Source organism: Pholcus phalangioides, unplaced genomic scaffold, assembly GCF_987345545.1.
Source record: "Pholcus phalangioides strain wild (caught in Gottingen) unplaced genomic scaffold, Ppha-v1.0 ptg000022l_1, whole genome shotgun sequence".
In the NCBI taxonomy this organism is placed as follows: Eukaryota; Metazoa; Arthropoda; class Arachnida; order Araneae; family Pholcidae; genus Pholcus; species Pholcus phalangioides.
This window is the reverse complement of record NW_028301615.1, coordinates 6,726,963-6,746,805: the sequence shown is the minus strand read 5'-3', so window position 1 is coordinate 6,746,805 and position 19,843 is coordinate 6,726,963. Positions and strand designations below refer to the sequence as shown.

Below are 19,843 nucleotides of genomic sequence, written 5' to 3'. Positions count from 1 at the left end.
TCCTTTTATAGACAAAAATGAAAAGGGGGGTGAGCAAGAATCCATTGTAAGGGAAAATTCCGAAACTATCAGAGAAGAGTCCCATTATAATCTTTGACCGCGGGATGGATGGACAGTAATTCTGTAGAAAATTCGAATACGTCGAATACCGGTAACAGTCATGCAGAAAATGATATAACCATGGCTGGAAAATTCATGTCTTGGATATCACAACCAAGTGATTACCAAGAATCCGAAAAGACTGTTCTGGACCGAATCGCAGATTTGCTAGTTCAGAAACTTTTGAATGTCATTACTATTAATTAATAAGAAAATAGTAAATGGTAACATTTTGCTGTCATTTAACTTTAATAAATTCATAGAGAGAGATATCTAATACAACCTGGTTTGTATATAGGAAGGTGACTTTCCTTAATCGTTAAGGACCAGTATAAACAAAAAAAAAAAAAAACCCGCAACTTTTCTTTTTCTAGATTTTATTACTAGTGTTCACCAGCAGCATCACAATGGCGAGACACAATGTTGAGATATGCGAAATGAAGGATGCCGTCCAAAGATGCTCACACGTGTGTTATCCATGGCACAACATGCGCACTTGCCCACAACTAGTTGTGCAGTGACCAAACGATGTCAAAATTGTGAATGAGTTTGGAAAAGTTACATATGGTCTCCGCGCACAGCACAAAAACTGATACAACCCCGTCACAGTTTTCCATGTGGATGCTCCACTAGCACACCATGCAATGGTGCGGCCGAATATTGCGAAGAAATGACATGTAAAAGCCCGGCAACGTGTTTTTGTGAAATCAAACACGGCAAATCCACTATTTTTCACATAGATGGATTCAACGTTTTGTTAGATAAAAAAAAAGCAATTTTCAATCATAAAAGACAATTTATTGAATTTCATGGCCCTGTAGTCAGAGTTTCTACATCGGGTGTTTTAATAGTAACGAAGGAAGGACTAGTAGAAATTATTCATTTCAATAATTCCATTAAACAAGCAGTGGTGTCCGAGAATTTCCTCAGATTTCCAGGACTCCTTCAATTTATATTCGTGGCTGAACAGGATCAGACTAACGATGAGAGAAGAATTAAGTATCAGTGGTAGAATTAAGTATCAGTGGTAGAATTAAGTATCAGTGGTAGAACCATTTGCCGGAAATTACCATATCTTTTCTGTGTAGCTGCCTTTCAACATTTACAATGTTTGCCACCGACCATACAATATACTGTGTATGCATTGACTTCTATTATGGTCATATATCTCAAAACAGCATTGACGACTGTTCTCATAATTATCAAATCGGTTCTCAGGGTGGTGTACCATACCTATCGCATAATTAGAGATACAACAAGATTAACAATGATTGGAGGGGTCCATGTCGTTCGCCGGTTGCGTCACTCCATTGATCAAACGCAACAATTTTTAAACGGAATTGGAATGCCTAGCCAAACCGCAACCCTGTTGGTGCTGTTCGCTTTATTATCAGTAGTATGCTCGCTAGACACCACATGCAATAACCGTTTAATAGTTACTTCAACTATTACCGAATGTGAAAATGTGCATGACAAAGAAACTTGTTAACTTACCACACACGCCACGATTACCCTCGAGAATTTGAAATTCACCCAGTGTTTGTGGTTCAAAGATAAAAACAAAAATAATGTATTTTCTTCAAGTATAAAATTGAACAAGGTCAGGTGTAATTGGAATACCCAGAGACAATACTTCACGTTTCCTACCGAACTGAAAACCGTCGCCCAAGTAGCGTGTCCTCAAAACGCTATGTGTGGATGGGATGAGCATTGTGTTCCAGCTAAAAGTTTTGTTGTGGAAACGACTAAGTCTAAACAATACCCAGGAATAAACAGATGTATAGCAATGGATTCGGGTTCTTCGACATGCACTACCATTGGTTGTTTGTTTTATAGAGCCTTCCTAGTCCCTGATCAAGGACTTATGAAGTACGGGCCATCATACTCGTTTTTTTTATGATTTGGAAATTACAGAGAACATGAACGCATCATCTCAAGCGACAGTCACCAATCATGTTACGTCCACGACGAAAGGCATTAAAATTCATATTCTTGGCGTGTACCACCAACCTACCCAGTTAATGCAAAATTCACTCATAATGCGAGTAGGTAAACAAAGGGAGGCGTATATCGAACATGCTGCTCCAGCAGGAGTACCTCAAGGCAACCTATTGGACAAGGTTAGGGCATGCTCTGCTACGGCTGACTTGTCAATCCGACACAGTCTACAATTTCGTTTGTGCTAGACTAATCTGGTCGATATGGATCTTTTTGTAGTGCCTATGTACACTTCTCCACAACTGCATGGGATACGGTAAACCCCCAGCTGTTTTTAGTCCATCTTGTTGATCTTTGGCTGACCTGAGGCATTCACTTAGCTTTCTGGTTGGCTTGAAGTTGGTCTTGATGCCAAATTTTCTCAGGTATCGTCCAATTCTGTCCATAACTCGAGGAATGTACGGGAGAAACGCTTTTGATGAGAAAAAATTACACTTGATTCGGACTTTCCAGGCCAATGGTTACTCTACAGGGGATGTAATGAGGGCCATATACATCCAAAAAACGCCTCACAGAAAGTAGAAGAACCAGCAACCAAAATAGTGTTTCTCCCTTACATTCCTCGAGTTACAGACAGAATTGGACGACACCTGAGAAAACTTAATTTAAATTTTTTAAATATTAATATACTATTGTTACATTACATACTATATATTATTACATCAAATATTTTTGGATTGAAAACTTGTTTGAATAAAAAAATTTATTTCTGTAGTGCTTGCAAAGCGTGAAAAGAACAAATGGTTAACCCGCAAGTCTTTCCCTCAACACAGTTCTTTGCAGTCATCAAACTAATTTCCAACAGAGATCTCTACTTTGTAAATCACAAGATAAAGCGACTATGGAAAATGGGGGGGGGGAAATGGTGTCTAAGTATGGAGGAATAAAACATGCTCTCTTGGAAGGAATCGTTTTGCGGCATGCTGGAACAAAAAAGTTCTCTTTTTTTCAATTCCGAGAACTGCTGAATGCATCATTGACAACACTGATGCATACAAGGCATGCAAAAAATTATTTCAAGGAGCTAATTACACAAAAATAAAAAGATTTACAAACAAGCATTATTTGGTGTAGAAAAATATGAAAAAACTATTGCACAAAATGTTAATTTTGGTGCAATGTGGCACAGAGTTCCCACCCCTGACAATTTTTATTTTTCAATGAAGGCTCAAGTTTTTGAATTTTCTTATGGTAACAGTTATTATTTAAATAACTATTAACCATCTTTAGTTTATAAAAAGAACCGTTACCCTGCATAGTAAATGTATACATAAATGCATAGAGGCTAATTGTATGTGCAAGTTTTTCACCATTTTCACAGTATTTACCAGTTAATACCTATTTTTTACTTGTAAAAACCCAACTATGAAACCAGGTCAGTGAAGAAGGTACTAACTACACTACCAAGTCACCGCAGGCATTGAACCTCTTTGCTCTGTTGTCTCCCCTTGGATTCAAACCTTGAACTTCCCATATGAAATTTTTGTACGTTCCAGTAAAGGTGAGGTGAAGAAATAAAGTTTTTTCACTGATGCTTCCATAAATTTTTGTTATTTACTGAACATTTTTATGTTAAACCCTTTTTTTGTAAAATCAATTTATATTCACTTATAAATTTAGTAAGCTTTGACCACCTTCCGTACAGGCTACCACGCCCAGTCCTGTCTTAAGAGCATCATGGGCCCCCGGGCCAAGTGGTTTTTCTGAGGCCCTACCTTGTAAATTCTAAAAAATGCAATCTGATTTCATTTTTGTGAAGCCCCTCTTTTCCTGAGGCCCCCGGGGCGTGCCCAGGTGGGCCCATGCGTTAAGACGGCGCTGCTCACGCCTGGAGTCAAGGTGGTGCGATGTCGATTGAAAGCAAAGAGCTATTTTTATGTCGTAAGGATGAGGGTTACTTAAAAAAAAACAGTGGCAGCAAAAAAAACCCACAAACACAATATATATATAAAATATATATATTTCTTTTTTTCATTTTTTTCAAGTTTTTCATTCTTTTTAAGTTAATGGCAATAGTTAAAAACCAGCAATATGAATTCATAATCTAGAAAACATGTAAATGTCCTGAAATCTGGCATCACCGGACTGAATTCAGAAAGTTTGCAGCTCTGCAACAGGGTTTGTTATAACTAAGCTAGACAGCACCCATTGATTGACAACTACTTACCTATTATCTTATTTTTTCAGTTTTATTTTGAAAATTACCATAGTTTTTCTAAGATAAATTTAGTAATAAATTTAAATTTCATATATCAATACTTCTATACTTTTCTATTTCTAATAGGGAAAAAATGGAGCATGGGATGTAAATTTTCATAAAAGAAATAAAATTCAAAAGACACCAACCTGAAAACATCAATCAAAAGGTCATTCAGCAAAAATGCACCTATGATTGGGTGATCTAATAAGCTGATCAGAAGCTTGTAGCACCAAATATCTGATGACGATGCAGGAAATTTTTGTGCAAGTTCAGTTTTACTGCATGAAATCTAGAAGAAGAGAAGTTACCATAAATATTATTAACTCATTTGCATCATTCGAAAAAATGAAAAATTGGCCCATACCACCAAATTTTTTTTATTGTATAAAGTTTATGCTTGAAAATCTATTGCTTTGAGGTTCAGCTGGGAGTAGAAACCATTGGAGAAAGCATGTTCAGCATCAGCAGATTTTTTTGTCTGCCCAGGTGGGAATGGCGATGTTCTGTGAGTCAGGTTTTTATGGAGTGCAAAGTGTAACTGATGTAGACGGATCCATATGAACAGGGAATATTGTATACTCCTGCCTATGAAAAAGAGTCTCTAGGTCTTCCGCAAAATGAAAAAGGCTTATTTTATGAGTGGGCTTAGCAACAATATTTTTGTGAAGTATGGCATGCATGCATGCATCAGGAATTAACTCAGGGTAGGGCCTGAAAAATACCAGACAGCCAGTTGCCATGACAACTTGAAAATTGATATTTGACTACTAAAATTTTCTAAAAGTCTGAGAACAGCACAAAATGTTGGGAATTTATATTGCCATATATGTTGATATACATTCACCCTCGTTCATGCAGATATATCTGCCAACATGAAAGAGGGTGACTCTGCCACACGTCAAAACAAACATTTTTCACCTTTTTTCTTGGGTAAAATTTTTTTTAGCTAATTGGGTTGCTGTATTTTAGAAATATATGACATCCATATTCTGTTATGGGCATCTTTTTCTCAGCCACTTTGTTGGGCATTTTTGCCTGTTGTGGCTTTGTATTTCTATAAAATATTGTTTGGCAACTAGATTTTTTTTTTCTTTGCGATTCGTCTATCTCTGACTTAGGGTCTCTTCATAATGTGGCTATGCATCAAAGGTGTCATAGACATAGCAAAACCAAGTCATTAGACACTATGAGGGTGGTGGTGGAATAGATAGCCCTTTTCTCAAAGGACTACATAAACAGATTCTTAATAACAACACTAAGAGGACTTCTATGTTAGGAAAGCATATGTTAGCATTCAGAGAGTATAAAAGTGGACGAGGTGACCTGGCATTGTTTACTGATAAAAGAAGGCTGTTGAAGAAAGCAATAAGGGATAGTAAAAAAGAAGTTTATTAGATAACATTAGCTCTGACCCAAAATTAGAGATACATCAATTATGGATGTAAGGGGACAGTTGCCCCACCCAGCACTGTATTTACAGGGGGGCTGAGCAGGCTATAGCCCAGGGCAGCAAATTTTGGAGTATAGAAAGAGGGGAGAGAAAAAAAAATTTTAAATTCACGTTTTGTAAACGTGTGGAATTGTCATATGTGTCATTTTTATCGTAAATAATATATAATTATTAAACCTTATTGTTTGTTTTTATTTTTTGTGTTTGTTCCACACAGACTGCCGTTGAAGTAAAAAAATATATGATTGTATAACCTTCCTATTTACAGTGTTATTCACCGCGATTTCCAGCTGACCACAAAGAACATTTCAATGGCTCAATTTCGGCTCTCTTTGAAAGTAAATACAGAACATTTTACAATACAGGTTTCCTGAATACGAGGGAAAAAATATCCTCTAATTTTAATGACTCCCGCCATATAAAAAAAAATCTTCTGAAACAAAGGAGCTTTTATTGGTGCCGTTCGGGGCTTTGGTGGGAGTCTTTGGGCTATGGTTGACAGAGGCGGCTCAAGCTTACCTGCCGCCCGGGTGTGAAGCCTCATCTGCCGCCCCTAATGGCGACCCTGCCAGGAGGCTGATAGGGCTTCAGTGAAGGGGACCTGGAAAAAAATAAACCTGATTTTTTTTTAGAAGAAAGCCGCACATTATTGTTTACCGTGAAAAACATGCGTGACCATACGTCCCGCTATTGAAGTAGAATTTTTTTGTTCCAGCATTATTATATCATTCTTGATAATGCCAGATAACTTAATCCTTGAAAGAGCACTTAGTGAGCCATCATCACTTATCTTGTAAAGATTTATTTATTTATTTGTACAATAATGTTGGCCAAGGCATAAGATGATATCCATCGGGGTAATTTTTATTAGGAAATCCAAAGGTGTTTCTAGTACTCCAGGGGCCGGACAAGTGAAAAGCCAAATTTTCCCATTGCTTTCATTTGACTATTGTGGAACAAATTCTGAGTGAGGGCATGGACCCCTAGGCTGGGATCTTTTGCGTCCCCCCCCCCCCCACCAAGTCAGATTTTTCACAGCCCCCTCTATAGTTAATTTATAGCATGAAAAGCCAAAACATTATGAGAATTGCCCAGGGCTCTTGTGGGTGCCATGGGTGAGAGAACCAAAATGCACACATGTCCCTTGTAATAGAGTACAGGGGCGGCGCTTGAACATGCGACCCATTGCAGCCACATCGCTCAAGAGTGGTGCTAAATCCGAAATGAAAAGACGAGAAAATTTTTTTGTTACGAATTGTTTGGATGAATTGTAAGGGAGAGGCATGACCTTCTAGTGGGGAAGGGGGGGGGGCTGACAGGGCTCTAACTCTTGAGACCCGGGACTAAATCCTTATAACTTTTCTTCTTTTCACTCTATAAATTAACTGTAGAAGGGGCCCCCCACAATAGATTCCAGCCTAGGGGTGCAGGAGGTAGGGGCTATGGAGAGGGAAATAGGTAGGAGAAACATATTCGCTAGAGCGTATATGTGCCGAAAGGAACTGTGCTGATCGGTTCACTGTCCATTGCACGGTTCCGTTCGGCACATATTACGCTCTAGAGAAGGAAAATCTCTATCTCCTCTGTAGCTTAGTGGTCAGAGCACTCGTCCGGCAATCGAGGGACCCGGGTTAGACTCCCGGTAGAGGCAGAGATGAGGTTCTTCCTTCCTTAAAAAATTAACATCTCAAATAATAAATATCTTCACAACATCCAGTCATCTGTATATCTTGTATTAACAAGTGGAGAGCGACATTCATGTCATATTTATATATATATATATATATATATATATATATATATATAATCTTCCTTTTTTACTTCAATTTCTTAAATGAGTGACAACTCAAAATTTTGTTAATTAATCAATGTCATTTTGAAAATATGTGTCTTGTGCTGAATTGAGTATAAGTATTACCAAAGGCTGTAAAATAACTAAGACTGGCTTGTGACGATTCTGTGTAAATTATCATTTAAAAAAAATTCTCAAAATAAAAAATTATGAATTTATAAGAACCATACCATAATTTAACTTTTTTGTCGTTTATTGTTGAAAGGGTATCTAACGATTTAAGAAGAGCTCATAAGATTGATAAAAATATAAAATCTCGTAATCTGTAAAAAAGATCGGTTGCATTTGATATTACTTACCTTTTTTTTGTCTAGAAAGTGTGAAATAAGACGAGATAAACTTTTCTGCCTTTTCCCTCATGGAGAATCGTGATCCTACGTGTTATATATGTGAAAGATTATATGTGCAACCGATTCGAATGTAAACTACACAAATATAGTAACCACATATTTGTCATTTTTTGTCAGAAAAAATGCCAGTATGAGGAGAGCAATCCTCATAGGATAGTTAACAAAATCATGTGACATCGCCTAAATCAGTGGTTCTCAACAGGGGGCCCTAGGATATTCCAGGGGGGGGGGGCACGGATGAAAATCTTGCAAAAGGGGAGCCACGGCTACTGATACGGGGGCCACGAAGAAATTTGTGACATTAAATTTTTTTTAGTCACTGACAAAAAAAAATTTAATTTCAAACAAAATGCATAGAATATCTTTTTCGTAATTTTTCCCCAATCAAGTAACATTAACATGAGGAAGGAAATAAAAAAAAGTGGTTCATGTAATCTCGGTGATTTACGACTTGGGGGTGATAGTAGGCCCTGACACAAACTATAGAAGAGATTTAAGCAAAATGGAATAACTGTAAAGACAGAAAATTGTGTGTGTTTACGTTAGAGGCAATCGCAAAAACCGCAAATTGTACTGAATCAGAGAAATTATTGTTGCTGAAATCCAGAGTTAGGGGAGATGCGTTGACACAGATAATTAACAATGTTGATTTGGAAAATGAGCAGAATTATGAAAACTTTAAACAGAAATTTTTGGATTTTTTCTCCACCAAAACAAGCCTTGCTACACGACAGCAACTTTTCTCAAATTGTCGCATGTCCTCCGACGAAGGGGTCAAAATCTACGCTGCTCGTGTTTCCACAAATACACAAAAATTTTTCGGCAATGCCGATATCAGTAAACCCGAAGTGAAATCACTTTACGAACAAACACGACTAGCCAAATTCTTGGAAGGCCTCCTACCAAAATACAAAAGTTCTATTTTAGTGAAAGACCCCCAATCGTTTCAAGATGCTGTGAATTTCATTGAAACTTTACAAGTTAATGAATCAACAACCCAACACGAAACCATTTGCAATGTAGGGAGCACGGATAAGGAAATGGTCAACTTGATAGAGTCACATGCGAAGCAGACTCATGAAACAATTGCAGCAATCCAAAAGCAGGTGGAAAATCTTCAATTGCACTCCGTGCCCAGGCACGAAACCAATACACAACATCATTTTCAAAATAACCCCTACACAACTCGAGCATTCTCTGGACCCCCACAGCCACATACTCACACACAGGCGTGGACCGCAGGTTGCGGTGAAAACACTTGCTGCAACGAAACAATTTCACACAGATTTCCACTCAGGGATTTTGAAGGTCATAGATACCCTCATTATGCTCAGAATTTTTGTGGAAACTGTGGTCGAAACAATCATACAACTTCAGAATGCTATGCTTATAATCCTGAGCACTGTTTCAACCAACGTTCACACGCACCACGCACTCAAAATTTTAGTCAGACATTTCATTCTAATCGAGGACGTTTTAATACACGCAATCATTCACCACATCCTCGAAGAAGCAATAGAGGCAGATCAGTAAGATTTGAGAACAACAACACATCTCATTTTAAACTAATTAGGGGAACGAACGAAAGTGCTTCCACTTCCGCGGCTAGAGTCCGTTCCCCCAACATGAATACCAGTTCAACTTCTACAGAGCCGCAACAAGATACATGTATTACACAAGTTAAAACGATAAACACAGATTCTGGATTCACAAGAAAATGACTTCTACCTTCCTGTTGCTGATGTCAAATTTGCTGGTTGCCAAACAACCAGTTTGATTGATTCTGGCGCCTCAGTCTCATTACTTCAGTATTCTGTTTTTCAGAAAATCAGAAATGACGCACGGATAAAAAAAGCTAACACTGATGTCAGAGTTAAATCTATTTCAGGAGAGCCACTAGATATTTTGGGGTCATTCAAAATCCCTCTCACTTTGGGAAATAAATGCATTATTCATTCATTTTTTATAGTCAGAAATGATTTGGCTACACAATACCAAGCAATAATTGGCTATGACCTTTTGAAGGCCCACAAATTCGCACTCAACCTCGATAATGACATATTAGAAGCTGGTAATACAAAAATTAAAATACGAGACGCCAATTCTCCAACTTGTAACACATTATCCACAGAGTACGCCCGACTAGCAACGAAAATCACACTTTTGCCACACGAATCCAGGGTAGTGTATTTGAAAACTGACATTTTGGCTAGTGAAGGGGATGATATAATGTTGACACCTACACTACAGAACGATGCTATAGAAGTACATAGAGCTGTGTGCTCCATCTCTAAAGATAAAACGATCCCCATTATGCTTTCGAACTTGACCGCTCGAAAAGTGGCTCTAAACAAAAACACTCGTGTAGGTACAATCACGAATGACGTAGTAATCAGAGACATGGAGGAAATCAAACAGTTACGCAGGCAGGAATTGTCGGAAAATGATTTTGAGCTGAGCCACTTAGACCTTCCAACTCGTTCGAAGCTATTGAAATTACTTTTTGAATTTGGTGATATATTTAGTAAACGCTTATACACCATAGGTTGTACAGATAAAATCACTCCTATTTTACAAGTAGATTCATCAAAACTACCATCTACTCGTCCCTACAATGTTCCCTACGCTTTGAGAGAAGAATTAAAATGTCAGTTAAATGAATTAAAGCAAGCAAATTTGATTGAAAAATCAGACAGTCACATAAGCTTCCCTTTGATCATGATAAAGAAGAAAAATCCTTCAGGAGACCCGAAGCAACAGAAATGGCGATTGGTAGTAGACTATAGAAAATTGAACGCTCACTTAAAATATCCAAGATATCCTCTACCAATCATTCATCACTTACTGGAAATGCTACGGGGATCTAATCTTTTTTGCTCCCTTGATCTATCATAATCTTTTTGGCAGATTCCTTTGAAACCCGAGGATCGTGACATGACAACATTTAGCTCTCCATTTGGCTCGTTTCGTTACAAAACTATGCCTCAAGGCTTGAATGCCAGTCCGGAAACATTTTCCAATCTTTCAGATCAACTTTTAGCTCCTCTTTCAGATTTGAAAATTGCCAACTATATTGACGATTTTTGCTTGGGTGCCGACAATGTCTCACAAATGCTCTACAAATTGAGAAAACTATTCGAGAGGTTCCGCTATTTTGGTTTGACACTTAATCCAGCTAAATGTTCATTTCTTGTTCCTCAGATCGAATTCCTAGGTCATACTTTGAACAGTTCAGGCATTCGCCCCATTGAGACAAACATTAGAAAGATACAAGACTTTCCAGTTCCCAACACCGTACGGAAAATTCGCCGTTTTATTGGGCTGGTTGGGTATTACAGGCGTTTCATACAAAATTTTTCAGATATTACGGCACCTATTACTAACCTCACTAGAAAGAGTAGAAAATTTCAATGGACTCAAGAGGCCCAGAATGCTTTTGACATTCTAAAACAAAAACTTTCGCAACCTCCAATTTTGATTCATCCGGATTTCAACAAGGAATTTATCCTTTCTACTGACAGCAGTGACGTTGCATTAGGTGCAATGATTGGGCAGAGAATAGACAATTCTAATGTCATACATCCAATTGCATATTTTTCCAAGAAGTTAAATCCCACACAAATTCGATACACTATTATGGAAAAAGAATTAATGGCCATTGTGGAATCTGTAAAAGCATTCAAGTACTATTTGTATGGTAGACATTTCACTATTAGGTGTGATAATGCTGCTTTGACCAAATTATCGAAATGGGATTCACCAGGAAGCAGAGTCACTCGATGGTTTGCATTTCTCTCAGAATTTAATTATGATTTTGAATTAATCAAATCTTCGGAAAACCAAGTCGCCGATATTTTTTCACGCGACTTTCATGTGAATACAGTACAGATCACTTTACCTACCATAGAGGAGATAAAGTTGGCTCAGCGCGAAGATCCTAAATTGTCAACCATAATCTCTACATTAGAAGACGATAATACTCAACACTCAAAGCTCAGGATTAAGTATGTCCTATCGAATGGTCTTCTTATGCACAAAGGGATTATCACTCGCTCAGGGGGTCAGAAGATCATACTACAAATAGTTATACCTAACAAGTTCAAGCCACACATTCTTGCAGCCAACCACTTGACACACTTTGGACACTTAAAAACATACCACGCCATTAAAGAGAAGTATTTCTGGGATAATTTATACACAGATACAAAACATTACGTAGAATCTTGCACACATTGCATATCTTTCCGATCTCTTCGTAGAGTACCACCTGTTCCATTGCAACGTCATTTTATTCCATCTCGACCAATGAAATATGTCTCTTGCGATTTTGTCGGAAGATTGCCTAACACCTCACGTGGAAACTGCTACATACTTACGTTCATTGATCATTTCACAAAATTTGTGAAACTGTACGCAGTTCCCGACCAAACATCAAAAACAACAGTAGAGAAATTCCTTGACTTTGCTTGCACTTTTGGATTTCCTGAGAAATTATTATCAGACAAAGGTTCAAATTTTGTGAGTGACCTTTTTAAAACACTTTGTAGTCGCCTAGGGGTAACGAAATTGCAAACAACGGCGATGTGCCCACAATCCAATGGTCAAAGTGAAAGGATAAATTCTAACTTGAAGAAGTCCCTCTCTATATTTGCACTAGGAACAACTGATTGGGATGCATACATTAATTACTATGAATTAATTTATAATTCAACTATTCATCAAGCAACACAGGAAAAGCCAGCATATTTACATCTTTCCTACGACCCTACACTTCCAACAGACATTCTTAATCAGACAACTCCACATACACGTGTCTCATATTCTGATTTTGTCACACAAAAAACAACACAACTGCAGTACACATTCAACAAAGTGCGTGAAAGTCTAATTACATCAGCAGAGAGGCAGGAAAATTACCAACGAAAATTCGCGAAAGATAGGAATTTTCACCCAGGTCAATTAGTATTCTTGCATCAACCCGACGCTGATAGGCATGCTTCGCTTCCTAAGCGAAGAAATTTCGTCGGTCCCTACAGAATTCTCACAGTTCACAATCCTGTAAATTTTACAATAATTGATAAAAGAAATCCAAAAGCAAAACCTATTAAAGTACATGCAAACAGGTTGATCCCATTCAAAGAAAGACGTCAAGAATTGGATTATATGCACAGTACTATTAGGGAAAACAGGAATAGTAGAAATCCGGTACACTCCATTGTACAACAAAGGCCACACGCTAGTTTCGATGAATTGTCTGACCTTCAATGGCTTCAATGTATTTCTCCTAGTGCCGCACGTTCGGTGGGGAACCCACCCAGCAGTAGCCCTGGGCACTATTCCGAGGAGCCTTCTCGAAACACAGATAACCCTGCCGTTGTAATACCACAATCTTCTATTCAAGGATGTCAAGCCCAAAGGCCTTCCACAAGTACAGCAAGTGATGCACCCCCTGCTCTGGATAATATGTCCCGTAATTTATTGCCTCAGCGTTCCGTTGGTCATCGATACAATTTGCGCTCTAACAGGCCGGCACAAATTAACACTTTCACTTTTGGAACATATTAATCAAGTGTTGTGTATGTAAATACATAAATAATATGGGACTTGAAAATATAAAATTTTTTTAAAAATTTCTATAACGATTATTCGAAAATTAATTCATCGAATTTTATAATCGTATTCAGTGATAAGTTTTTTTTTATTACTGGAATTCCGTCGTGGATACAAATATGCTGTTGATTGTTCAGTGAGATGGGCCCCTCATTGGACGGTGAACGCTTATTTGTTTCCAATTTTCTTTTTTTTTCATGCAAAATTTTTCTTCAAACTCACTATCTCTCCTTCACAAATTAAATTTGAGGTAGACATTGAAGTGCACTGCAAGTTTGATCAAGTCCCACCTTATTTAAAAACAAAAAAATTCATATATGTACATATCTCTATTTCTGAAGAAGCAGAAGATGAAGCATTCAGCAACAATGACTGTCAAATTATGTTTATATTGAAAACTATATGTTTAATGGATGCATTTACATTGTTCATTTCTATGCGTAATCAACGTCGCACTATTATATTTGAGAAAAAAAATTGTTAAAACCTTGAATACCAAGTAGAGTTATAATGGAATTATGAAAAAAAAGTTATTATGAAAGTGTGAGAAAAAAATGAGACTATGAGAAAAAAAAGAAAAGATGAAAGAGAAAAAAATGAAATTATAAAAGGAAAATTGAACGTATAAAAAAAAAAAGATGAAAGTATAGAAAAAAAAAAGGGAAATGAAAGTATACAAAAAAGACAAAAACAAAATAAGGATGAAAAAAATGAAATTAAGAAAAAAAATGAAATTAAGAAAAAAAAATGAAATTATCAAAGAAGAAAAAATGGATGTGAAGAAAAAAAAAAAAAATTTGTCAAAATGTTAAAAATGTGCATGAGGAACAAAAGTATTAATGTTGTACACTTATGCATGCAAGTACTTTCATGTAAATATCCACATATAGCATATATGCAATTTTGTGTTAAGAATACACCATACTGCATATTAGTGTAGTATAATTTGATGTTGGAATCTATAATCCCTCAGAGTTATTAGGGTTTTAATATTTATATTGAGCATTTAAACAAGTTTAATTTGGGAATGATTATAAATGATCACACTGTGGTAAGATTTTTTCTTTCTCTGCCAAATGTTTTATATACTATGTTTCTATATCCCTTCAAAGTTCATAGTTCGTAAGTGAAATGTGCTCGTACTCTCAGGACACCGCTCACAAATTTCAATTATCTCTGCTTAGAGGAGACAGTTATCAACTGTTTCAAACTTTCCCTTCGAACGATGCAAATTCCTTTTCAGCAGACAACGACATCGATCACTCAGACTCGTTGATGCGATGGTTCACCGAGTAATGTGGCAGTGATATCTTCAAGCAAAGAAATTTGCTAACTTCACTAATGTGTTCAAAACTTCAAATTGAATTGCCATTTCCAGACACCATACACTGAAATTGTTTACGTGCAATTTCTCTTGGATACGCCTACGGAACGAGATGCTTCGCCGGTGTCGCACTTTGGTTGTCCTCAGTAGTCTGTGTAACAAATAGTGTTCGGGACTGACTGCACGTCTGAACACGAACGAACGGTCGAATAATTCTCTTCGTAATAATTTCGTTTAATAATTTTCGCTTCGACAGTACTCCAGCGTCGTCCTCTATTCAGTGACTGACATGTGAACAGAACAAACACATTCGACGCTCTCTACGATACACATTCGCTGCAAAGTGCAACCCACGCTGAACATCATGAGGACTGATTCCTGACATTGGGTCTAATGCGGATTGAGCCACAACAAGCCAATTTGTTTCCTGTACAGCTGGATTTTGAAAATTTACACTTTCGAACTAATAACTCTCGAGGCACTGAACAAGTACGTTGAAGTTCAGAGTAATGAATGTGCTGTAACTTATCTCGAATCAATGCGCAGCATTTTCAGGGAAACATGTTCTGCGACACTTAATGTTACATTTATTTCAGTGATAAATGCGACAGTGATTTTCTTGTTGCTGTGTCTAAACGTATTATTGATATATTTTGTGACGTTATACGAAGAAATTGTACGTATCTTCACCATTCCGAGAAAAAAAAAAGTACTTCCGATAAATCATCGAAAGGGATGATACGTAATCTACGTTATGAATTCATGAAATTTTTTAAAAGCTTCTGTGTATTTCATGCTCAGCGATTTTTGCAAAGCTCTTTTGTATATTTTTTTATTTCTGCTTATATTATCTATCTGCAATTCACTTATTCAATTCACAAGCACATGTATATATCTACAACACATAATGTATATTCACTTCTAATTTTTATATTACATATATTTTTTTTTTCTTTTCGTATAAGTATATCTAGGTACGAGTATTCTTTTCAATGCATTCCTACATTGCTTACCTTTGTGTCAAGTGATGTACATTTGTACATATCAGATTTTCATTCATGTTTTGAAGAGCAAACATAATTTTATTGCCAGTATTGTAATCTCCCGACTTATATTTTCTTTTTCTTTTTTTTTCTTTCTTTTTTTTCTTTTTCCGCAAGATGGATGTGCATTGCTATGGCGTCAATAGCCATCGCTATCAGATGAAGCGGGAGAGGTCCAATTTCCAGCCCAATATAATATAATAATAAGAGAAAAGGGAAAAGGGGACTTGAGCCATTTAAATTGTAAAAAAACATGCTCTTTCGCCTCCATCAACACTCCTTAATTTTATGGCCACTTACTTAAAGGGCCCCTTCAAAGTTTGCGTAATAGCCGCTTCGTATTCTTCTTTTCTCTCTCTCTCCCCTATATACTGAAGCCTATTGACCATTGTATTGCCACCTGCAGGCAATTGACTTTATTTCTGACTTTCTTGCTTCCTCTCTACTTTTCTTTTCCTTCTTTTTTGTACAACTTCCCCCCCCCCACAGAAAACGTCTTCCTCCCTTATGCTTCGAAAGATCGTAGGGGGTGAACCTTGACCAATGATGTCAATTTTAATACTATTTGTACCTACGTAATCCTCATCAGCCAATGGAAGGATCTTTCTTTGAAGCCGGACTACCAATTAGAAATAGGGGGTTGGTACCCCTCAAAACTTTACTTTTTGGAATCTTTGAAAAATTAAAGGAGATTGATTAGTGAAAACTAGAAATCAAGTTGGAAAAAAAATGTAGAAAGAGGAGAATTTTTTTGAAAACACATTTTTCAACTGTAGCATCAGGAGCGGCGATCATCCGTGATGAAAGGGATGGAGGAAAAGGTAGGAAAGAAATTCTTACCACAATTCTAGTAAATTATAGACGTTTAGTTAAGATCTAAATTAGGAGGAATTAACAGGGGTCAGATGGCAAAATTAGGCATAAAGAGTGATTAAAAGAGAGTTATTCCAACATCAAGTTAAAATTATTATAATTGAACATACAGTATTTTGTTTATGTATTATGCAGAATTTGATATCGTGGAAATGGATTTTTCTAATTGACTTTAATTTTGTGTAAATATAACTCGTTCTTTTCATATGATCATTTGATTAAATATTAAAAGCTAATGAAATTTAACCGATTCCTTCTTTTCATGAGTCATCGTTTTTTTTTAAATGTATATTGGACCACTAGGAGCCTGGGTTAATCTTATAATTACATATATATATATTCTTCCAGTGGTTCGATATAACAATGTGTATGACTACATTTAAAGCAATTTAAATCCGTTTATTAGAGGCTCACTGCATCTGCTGATTTCTGAAAAAAGTGCAATAAATTCTCACGTAAGTCTTCACTTTCAAATGTCCATAACCCGCTCAATGCGTCTCTTTGTATCTGTCAACCTAAAATTTATGGTTTTTAGTGTTGATAATACGCATGCAAAACCAATTCAGCGACGCGTTTTCACAATCTGCAAAAACTGCTTGGATTTGATAGTTAGAAATGATGTCTAAATGCCAAAGATTTGGAGTTCCAATCAAAATGAAAATGTCAAATAATTGAAATTGTGCTTCGTATAAATGAAATATTTTAATATTGAAAGCTATATATATAGAGATTAATCTTGTGCCCGTAGTCATACGTCTCATAAATGTGAAATTTTGTCATAAATCTGAGAGTGAGGCACGAATCCCCTTGCGCACAAGTGGAATTTCGAGGCATTTACCGAGCCTGGCTTGGCCATTTTACTTTTTCTCCCCCCCCCCTTCTTCCTTTTGTTTCCTTCCTAAATTTATAAAAGTAAAAAGGACATAATCATAAAAAGGACTGTTTTCAGATCAAATTGCCGAAGTTCAATTACTTTACTGCAAAAATGTCAGATTTTTTTTGGGGGGGAAATACATTATACAAATACAAATACAACGCCACAACAGGCAAAATGCCCAACGAGGTGGCTGATAAAAAGATGCCCATAAAAATATGGTTGTCATATGTTTCAAAAATACAGCAACCCAATTAAAAATGCAATTAACACAAATTACAAACAATATATACACCTGATAAAATATTATACAATGCCCATAAAGAATACTTATGGTTGTCTTATTCTAAGAATGGATAGCTTCTCGATTTACCCCAACATGTTTATCGTATTTCTTTTTAAACGTGTCAATTGTGTTACAATTTACTACCTCCGGGGGTAAGCTATTCCATTTATTAACAACCCTATTGGAGAAAAATTCCCTGCGACACCATAACCTTGCATTGTCCCTCACCAATCGATACTGGTGTCCCCTTGTAAAAGCAGTCGATTGGCGGTGTACTAAAAGTTCATGGTCCATCCTATCCATCCCATTGAAAATTTTGAACACTTCGATCATATCTTTTCGACACCTGCGTTCATCCAATGTAAACATATTCAAAAAATGAAGTCTTTCTTCATAACTCAAGCCCTGTGTGCCAATAAGGACACGCGTAGTTCTTCTCTGCACCCCTTCAACCAAGTCTATGTCCCTCTGTAGGTATGGTCTCCAAAACCTTACAGCATACTCCAGTCCAGGACGAACTAAGCCTCGAAAAAGCGGAAGAATGACTTTAGGAGAACGCGAAGAGACCTTTTTGAAAATGAGACCAAGCATTCTATTCGCTTTTTTGACAACCGCTGAACAATGTTCAGAAAACTTAAGTCGCTCGTCAATGAGAATTCCCAAATCGGTGACTCTAGTTGCATCCGGGATAGTGTCACCATTCAACTCGTAAGAGAACCGTGGGTTGTTCGAACCAAAATGAGCGACCATGCACTTATCTACGCTAAACGTCATGCTCCATTCATTTGCCCATGCTGCAATCTTGTTTAAGTTGGTCTGGAGCAACTCCCTATCGCTTTCATTTCCGATTACCCCCATTAGCTTCACATCATCTGCGAATTTGCTAGTAATTCCATCGATACCCTGATCGAGTTTGTCGATAAAAAGTGAAAAAAGTATGGGGCCAAGGACACTTCCCTGAGGAACTCCACTTGTGACCTCTGTCCAACCAGAGAATTCCCCGTTCACCATAACTCGTTGCGACCTATCTCTTAACCACGATTCTATCCAATTCAGCAAGTTGCCCCCTATTCCAATCTCGTGTAAACGCTTCAAGAGTTTGCCATGTTGGACCCGATCGAATGCCTTCTGGAAATCAAGGTAAACAACGTCGACATTTTTGCTCTTACCCAAAGCCTTAGTCATGTAATCATAGAAGCAAAGGAGGTTAGTTACACATGACTTCCCCTTCCTGAACCCATGCTGATTATCCGACAATACATTATTCTCGTCTATCCACTTCACAAACTGCCTTTTGATGATAATTTCCAAAATTTTCGAGAGGGAGCTCGTCAAACTCACTGGACGATAATTAGACACCACTTCTCTACTACCCTTCTTAAATATCGGAACAACGTTAGCCAGTTTCCAATCTCTCGGGACGATACCCTCAGCAACACTACTCCTGTATATCTGTGCGACTGGCCCCAACAATTCATTAGCACCTTCCCTGAGAACCCTGGGATAGATATCATCTGGTCCTGGTGCTTTGCTTGCACATACATTTCTTAGAAGATTTAGGACCTCCACGTCTTCCACTTGAATATCGTTGAGCGTTTTATTACCCCATGCAACACCCGTATATCGAATATCATTATCTCCATTAAAAACCGACGCGAAAAAGTCATTGAAAGCACTACACATGCCTACATTGCTCTCTACTTTTGAGCCTCCTATCGAGAGGGGGCCAACTGTCCCCTTACATCCATTATTGACGTATCGAAAAAATGATTTTGGGTCAGAGCCAATGTTATCTGCCAACCTAGATTCAACTTGCTTTTTACTATCCCTTATCGCTTTCTTCAACAGTCTTCTTTTATCAGTAAACAATGATAGGTCACCTCT

General features: G+C 37.3%; 1 protein-coding gene across 6 annotated transcripts in view; it reads right to left on the bottom strand.

The window, feature by feature from the left end:
* The window catches only part of LOC149069409 (protein DOP1A), a 727,510-nt gene that overhangs the window by 614,466 nt on the left and 93,201 nt on the right, over window positions 1-19,843 (bottom strand). For all 6 annotated transcript variants that reach the window (XR_016195089.1, XM_089250153.1, XM_089250154.1 and 3 more), the window contains exon 7: window positions 4,444-4,586. Coding sequence is in view for 5 of the 6 variants with exons in the window: in XM_089250153.1 (XP_089106279.1) it covers window positions 4,444-4,586 (143 nt within the window). In the remaining variant the exon portion in view is untranslated. The remainder of the gene's footprint in view (window positions 1-4,443; window positions 4,587-19,843) is intronic.